Raw genomic sequence first — 7650 nt, 5'->3', positions numbered from 1 at the left:
TGTTTTTCTTGGTTGTCAATAAAAAATCATTTAGAAGTTATTACACACATTATGTTACTCGACAAAAGCTTGACATTTACCAATCTAAGATAAATTTGACAAAAATTTATACTGAATTCATCTATCTTTATTATATTGAAATTAATTTCAAATTTTTCTTTTATATTTATTTACTGTCATAGTTTAAAATATATAAAAGCAAAAATTGTGTTTATTAGTTTATTTTTAATTTAGAATAAATCAGAAATTTATATCGACTAAATTAGCTAAGGAAAGAGAATAATTTTTAATTTTATTATTTTTTCATAAAAAGCATATATAACAAAGATGCAATTGATGAAAAAACAAATATTTTCTTGACTAAAAAGTGATATGTAGTATTTTTTCTTCGTGTAATACTAATTATGTACTATTTAATTAGTTTGTTATATTTTAGGTTGGTTTAGGTATACAAATATTAAGCATTCAACAAAATAGTATGTTTTTAAAATGGCACATATATAGATTCAAACAAGATCGTTGAAACCTCAAAATCTATATATAAATTCTGTGATGAAAACTAAATTATTTTTAATAAATTTTATTACAACAAATTAAAATCTAAATAAATAAAAATGCTTAATTATGACTTTTATCAATATAATAGTATTAAAAAATTACCCATGCGTAGCGTAGATGCAAAATCTAATCTTCAACTAAAACTTCGTTAACAAAATTAGCTCATTGTCTACCATATGGCTTTTTTTTTTTTTTTAACATCGTCTACCATATGGCTAAAACTCTAAACAGCTGTCATAACTGAAAACTCTGCCTTTTTCATTAAACGACAGCCATTTAGGATTTCAATGGTACTATTATAGACGAAAGCTTATTTACTTCCATCAATAAAATTAAATTGAGGGATTACATAACTAAACATTTAGTTAAGGATCTGAAAACTAATCTGATGATAGTTAAGAGGTTTTTTTATCATTATAATCCTACATTGTGTCTATCTAGTAAAGACATTTACCAAGTTTGGGGCCTATAGATTCAAAAACTCCAACTTGAGAGGAGAAAGTGAAAATTATAAGCAGTGGTAACACAAGCGCAGCAACATTTGGCGGTGTCAAAGCCATTTTCTTTTTCGTTGTGTTTCTGGTCATTGCAAGTCTTGTGATGATATATAGAAGAAGCCGGCCTAACCTCATATTTTTTATTTGTTCTGGCGATAAACTTTCCTTCTTTTAAAAACTAGTACTAATTCCAAATATTGACAAGTAAACGCGGCTTCTACATTAGGTTAAAGATTCATTGTATGTAAAGTCATAAACTAAAAAGAAAAAAAAAGAATAGGTTACAGACGGAATGGTTAGAGATTTGAATTTAAGAAATACTAAATGTTTTGTCCCCTTTTGGAAAAAAACAAGTACACGACTTCTTTGCAGTTTCACATTAGTCGAGTATGGTATTAAAGTTGAGCTGACTAAGACAATCTCTGAACCCCTATTTGGGGTTCATAAGATTTTTTTTATTAATTTTTTTTAGTTTTCTTTTTATTAAAAACACATTTTCCTCCGCCAAATAAAATAGCGCCACGTGGCTATGAACCCCAAGTCTCGGGCTCTTAGCTAAGGGGCGGTTCACAACATATTGGCCTATTTTCTATTTTTTTTTTAATTCAACCTGCATATAGATCTGGGTCCTGAACTCCTTAAAAAACCTCAATGGAGATGCTCTAATAGTTCTCGCAGACATGTATATATCGATAACAACGATTCACATGTATACATATATCAGAGCATATCGGATATCTGTCTTTTGAGATTTTTGTATTTGTGATTTGCATTATTTTTTGAAGGATACTAGATTCTAACCCGCCCAAAGGTGGGCGAGCGTAATCTTTGTTGGTTAAAAATAAAAATAAAAAAATATTTAAGTTTTGCACACAAAAAAACAATATTTAAGTCTCTGATAATAATGTTCAGTTCAGTATATAGAGTTTTATGTTATGAACGAAATGATATGTGAAGTTTAAACATCAATGCGTGTGAAATTCATGATATGAAGATATAAATTTTAATTATAGTTTAGCATTCAAGAGAGCATATTATAAATGTAAATATATTAAAGTATATATATTATATATAAACCACAATTTGTTGACAGTTTCAAAGATGTTAAACCATGAAAACCCATCACCTTATCATTTATAGAGTGTAAATGCAATGCAATGACCCAAAAAGCGACTTTAAATGTTGACAACATATGTCCTTTTTCATTCTTCAGTAGTTGGTTTAGACTCTATATTAATCAGACGGATATCAATTATATAAATAACTTTTAGAATTTAAATATAACACAATATTCGAAAAGTGTCTAGTTAATTGTAAAAGGCAGTTCAGTTGAAAATGATTTAAATATGTCAAATACGAAAACAAGTCCAGATCATAAGAAGAATTATGACAAATAAAGAAACACTTGTAGATATCTTAAAACACTGACATTCTCTAATATCTCTTTAATTATCACAAACTGAACATAAATCCATCTCCGAGTTAAACCTACAGAAATAGATATAAGAAGGCTTATTACTAAAATGTATACATCTCGGAGTTAAACCATACAGTGGTTTCTATGAGTATGTGACAAAAATGATGGATCTCTATTAACTCTGGTAAAACCATAATGTGTACATCTACTTGATATGTAAATGTAAGCATCATAATATATACATATGAATAACCTCTTACTTTTTTTTTGAAATCGACAGCCTCATGTATTGGTGGATCAATCAAAAACTGTGAACAACCTGTAAGAGATTGAACACACATTCTCCAATCGTTTTTATCTACATAATATAACATATTTTTCTAAGTAACATATAATGTTTATTTTCAAATAATACAGAATCAGTTTTATTTAATAATAAATTATACTACCAGTTACCTTCCTTAATCACCCAAAATCGAAGAACACATACTGACCGATAAGATCCTATATGCCTCCATTGATCATAAAACTCTTGAGCAATTTCACCAAAGCAAAACATATAATAATACATGCTCTATATCATGAGAAATATGTATAAGTTAGAAAACATGAAGATAAAAAGTATATTAATTACATATCTATAACTAAAAGAAGTAATTCTTACTCTTCGTCCACAATGTCAAAACTCATAGTATCCTCTTCATAGCGAGATAAGAGATTCCCAACGGCAGAGATAGTTCCAACTAATTCTTTATATAAAGATAAATGAAAATGAAAATTTGAAATGGAAGGTCATAAGTGAATTTTTATAAATAGTATTGTTACTAGTCAAAACATTCGGGCCAGTATTCTTCCGCATAATATCAAGAATTATTGCTGCATCCAAAAAGTATCGATCTGTCTTTGGTTGAATATCAAAGATAATGGACCCCTACCTGAGTCTAATGTAGTACTTATTGCGAGTTAGCCTCAGAATTCCTACATTTAGATATACTTTGAAGCCCATAAACAATTTCCAATCTCCTTGTCGAACTCTATCTTCAAGAAAACACACGTCTCGCGTCAAGATCAGAGCAGAAATTTTCACACTCTAAAAATACAGACCATTAGATACAATCTAATAGGGAAAGTTAATATTAAGCAATTACATCTAAGACAACCGATTGTGATACGACTTAACATGTAAACAGTAGTTGTATGATCTAAATATAATTATAATCCTAAAATTAATGTTCTGCATTTGTACCTTATGATCCATGAGTATCATGTGAATACTCTCTCCGCCATCTGAAGGTTGCCTGCAAAGACTCAAAATTTTCGCATCAATAGCCCAATATTGGCCAACGTCACATAAATCATCATCTCTATGGATTCTTGGGTAATCATAATTTTAGTCGAATAGAAGGTGAAAACACTGGATGATTTTTATTTTATTTCAGATGAATACGGCTAGAAAAAGATACAGACGAAGTACTTTAACCTACATGCGTCGTTGGGAAGAGTGTGGAAGATTTAAAGGCAAATAAAATGTATGTTTTGAAAACTCGATTTCTTTTAAAAACAATATTTTGACTGAATTATATTCTTTTGTACAAGATAATATTCTTTCATATAATATCATAATTTTTTATTGATAAAATTTATATGTGTAATAACTTAATTTCAATATTTTTTTCACATGATTCATTATAATTTAAAAAAATCATCATTAAATATTTAAGCTGATAGTAATTTAGATAACAAAATAAAATATGTCTACGGAAATACATAAACCATCATTTTTAAAACAAAAACAAAACTTAAAAAGTTCGAGATATTAAATTCATTACATAAATAGGAATAGGAGGACATATCTCCTTTGATAGAAAAGATGATTTAATTTACTCTGCTTTCCTCTGTACATCTTAGTTTCCTGGTTTGATATTGGCCTTCTTGTCCGCCAGAACGAACATGTTTTACAAATTTTGTAAAGTATATCACCAAACCAAATATAAATTATGATTTTATTTAAAAGTAAAAGAAAACACTTACATGTAACCAAAATCTTGAACTTCAGTAATCTCTGGGTCGAAAAGATATCAAGACTGACCTCCTCCGTTTCTGACAATATTCACCTACAAAGTAAAATATAATTATAATATTAGACACTGTAATATACTTTAGTAGAAGTTCAGATACCAAGTTCAATCATAATAAACACGTGGTTACTAACCTTTATAGACACCAAGTCTCCACTCACTAAACAGAACGAAAATACAATCAGCCTTTCTCGATTTCCATTTATTATCGAAAAAATTGTGTAGTCGTCAAAAGCAAAACATTTGATAACAACATCCGTAAATATAAAAGTAACCAAAACAACTATGAATAATTAGACAAAAATAAAAATTTGCATAACATTTAGAAAAACACTTACTCGAGATCTCTTATATGAAATTCTAGAGATTTCTTTGGCTGGATTATGGAAGTGGACTCAAAATCATTGTCCATCGATATTTCACCAACAAAATCGATCACACCAACCAAGTCTATTAATAAAAAAAATAATAGAAGAGAAAATAACATTATGAGTCCATAACATATAATAGACTAAATATTAGTAAGAACATTTAGAGTAAATATTTTAAATAATTAAAATAAAATATTATCAATAGAAAATGTAGGATCCACTTTTCTTTTCACAATATCTTTGAATTTGATTAAATTCAAGAAAGCCGAATTAGATATCGCCTCTGGTAGTATGTCAAGCTTGGTATCCCGAATTGGATGTGCGTTCCAATTGTTCAAATCTGAAGATCTGACAGTAAAATTACGAATTTCAAACCAATCTCCTTCTTGACATTCTCTACGAAAGTATTCATGGATCCAGTTATGAGCAGAAGCATGAATTTTGCAGCCCTATAAAAAAAAGTTTTTTCAAGTAAATAACAATTACGCTAGTAACTGCTACAGAAAACAAAAAAAAATCATATAGCATAGGCAAAGATGAATTCGATACGATCCCAGCCACTACTGTTTTTCTCAATCCACTTCTTGTAAATCACAACATGTATGACCGAGTTTTCTTCCCATGGTGTGAATTGACTAAGTCATAGTAAGACATATTTAGAGAACTTCGTGTGTTGAGATTTTTGTAGCAATATTCTTTGAGAATGAAGAATTTATTATGAATTATGAAGTCACTGTATAAATAAAAGACAAACAAAATGAATCATCGTCAAAAAGAAAAGGAGCACTTCTTCAAATTAATTTGCTCACCAGTTCAATTTTCTTACTTAATAAAAATTATAATTATTACACCTATCGGTGCAATTAAAGACGTTTGTATACATTGAATACAATATACTTTATTTTGATGTATTAATTCATGTCAAGATTTATTCAAGATATTGTTAAAGTAAAATATATACTTTAATATTATTTTTCCTATGTTATCTCCCAAAAATATAAACAAAAGACTATAATATATATTGTCAGTTAGAGCTGAAAGTAGTTAAAGATTTCCTGTTATTTTGCTATATGATATAATAACCATTTCACAACTAATATTATAAAAATGATCTTGTAAAAACTCTGTACTTTTATTATAAAATAATATATGTCGGATCTGTAACTAAACTTTTGTAAATTAAGATGGTTCATTTTGTAAAATAATCTATATCTATTAATGTGCATGATGTATTGATGTGATAATTCAATACGTGAAGTGGACTTTTCTTACTGCAGGATAGTGGTCTGACACATATAGATGTTATGCTCAAGTGCAAACACTAAATAGATTAGATAGTTTGTTCCTTTTAGATGCAATCGAGGTTATTGAGAATATATATTTTTACTCATAAATTGGGTATTCATATGTTAACAACATATTAAGTAATATATTGTTTGTTATATTTTGAAAAAAATAGTGTGCAAATAAGTTAAGCTTTCTACTGTATGAAATTAATTTCGAATGAAAGTAATACGTAAATAATATTTATTATTCGAATTTGACTTAAGATAAAAAAAAACACGAGTTTGAGTTCCATATGATTTTGTCTCTTACAACTGTTTTCCAATCCAGATCGGGATTTCAAAGGCAATCTGTGAAACAAAGTGTTACATATCACAAAATATGAATTCCGATATCTGAGTTGCTTAATCACATTTAGCTGTATATAGTACAACGGATTCCACACATACTCGTTCTAGTAACTGCAAAAAATTATACGACTAAACCTAATATATAGTTAGAGTAACAAAAAGAAAGTTTAAATTAGAGTTTTCACTCAACAGAAATTGAATCAACCTTGGAGACCACAGTAGAAACGATGACAATATAAAAAATTTACTCGTAGTTAGTGAATCCTCTCCATGTATTCTGATAACATAAAAACCATTGATCTTCAATAAATAATTGTTCATAACCTTTGATAATTTTTTTATGAACTCTTGCTTCTGTTGTATCATGTATGACCTTAATAAACAATAAAAAGTGGGTTCAATATAAAATATTATATTTATAGAGGTCTGTAATATATAGAAAGTACTTTATTATAATTAGAGTGTAATATTTTGAAAGATCCATTACTTCCACTTACTAATAATTTATACTATTACAATCTAATTTGTTCGAGACTGGTTTATGTCAGACAAGTCATCGTATAGTACCATTTCAAAAATTTGAAGATCGATAAGAAGTTTCAATATATATTCGATAATAAACAATATATACAATAATATACAAAAACAATTACTTAATGAAAAAGATAAGGTTGATAAATAGTTCATACGAAACATAAAAAGTTTCATATAGAAACAGGTCATAGGAAGCATAAGAACTTTTATATAGTTTCTGTCATAAATGGGCCATAAAAATCATAACAACTACTATATAAAAACTCTTGTCGGGTTCGGCTTTCACCCAGCAATTTTAGCTGTCCAAAAAGCGACTAAGTGTCAAAAGGACAATGCTAGGCCCATGTTTATTGGGCCGATCCAAATCGAGCCTCTCTTTCTAGCGCCTAGTGGGCGGAGCCGCACTACAACAAAAGGCTTAGTGGGCCGAGCCTTGCCAAAGCAAAAGAAACAAATAGGCCGAGCCGCGCTGTGGTTAAGGAGCCAGATGGGCCGAGGCGATTTGGGCTTCTCAACAAACAGGCCGCACCATATGAAGAAGGGCTGAGCAGGGGAACAAAT

The 7650-nt window shown here is 29.0% G+C and overlaps 1 protein-coding gene across 1 annotated transcript; it reads right to left on the bottom strand.

Annotated features, from left to right (window-relative positions):
* Window positions 1–938: 938 nt before the first annotated feature.
* On the bottom strand, window positions 939–1190 carry LOC112086185. Its single transcript, XM_024154953.1, has 2 exons — window positions 1013–1190; window positions 939–943 (listed from the first exon to the last, which is right to left on the bottom strand). The coding sequence occupies exons 1-2, from the start codon at window positions 1188–1190 to the stop codon at window positions 939–941; spliced, it is 183 nt and encodes a 60-aa protein (XP_024010721.1).
* Between the last annotated feature and the right edge of the window lie 6460 nt (window positions 1191–7650).

The sequence above is a fragment of the Eutrema salsugineum genome, unplaced genomic scaffold, assembly GCF_000478725.1.
Source record: "Eutrema salsugineum unplaced genomic scaffold, Eutsalg1_0 scaffold_9, whole genome shotgun sequence".
Taxonomy (NCBI): domain Eukaryota; kingdom Viridiplantae; phylum Streptophyta; class Magnoliopsida; order Brassicales; family Brassicaceae; genus Eutrema; species Eutrema salsugineum.
The sequence above is the reverse complement of the archived record's forward strand: the minus strand, read 5'-3'. Positions and strand labels throughout refer to the sequence as shown.

Bases quoted from the DNA above. Each gene is read 5' to 3' on its own strand.
- LOC112086185 (XM_024154953.1), bottom strand. From the start codon at position 1,190: ATGAGGTTAGGCCGGCTTCTTCTATATATCATCACAAGACTTGCAATG.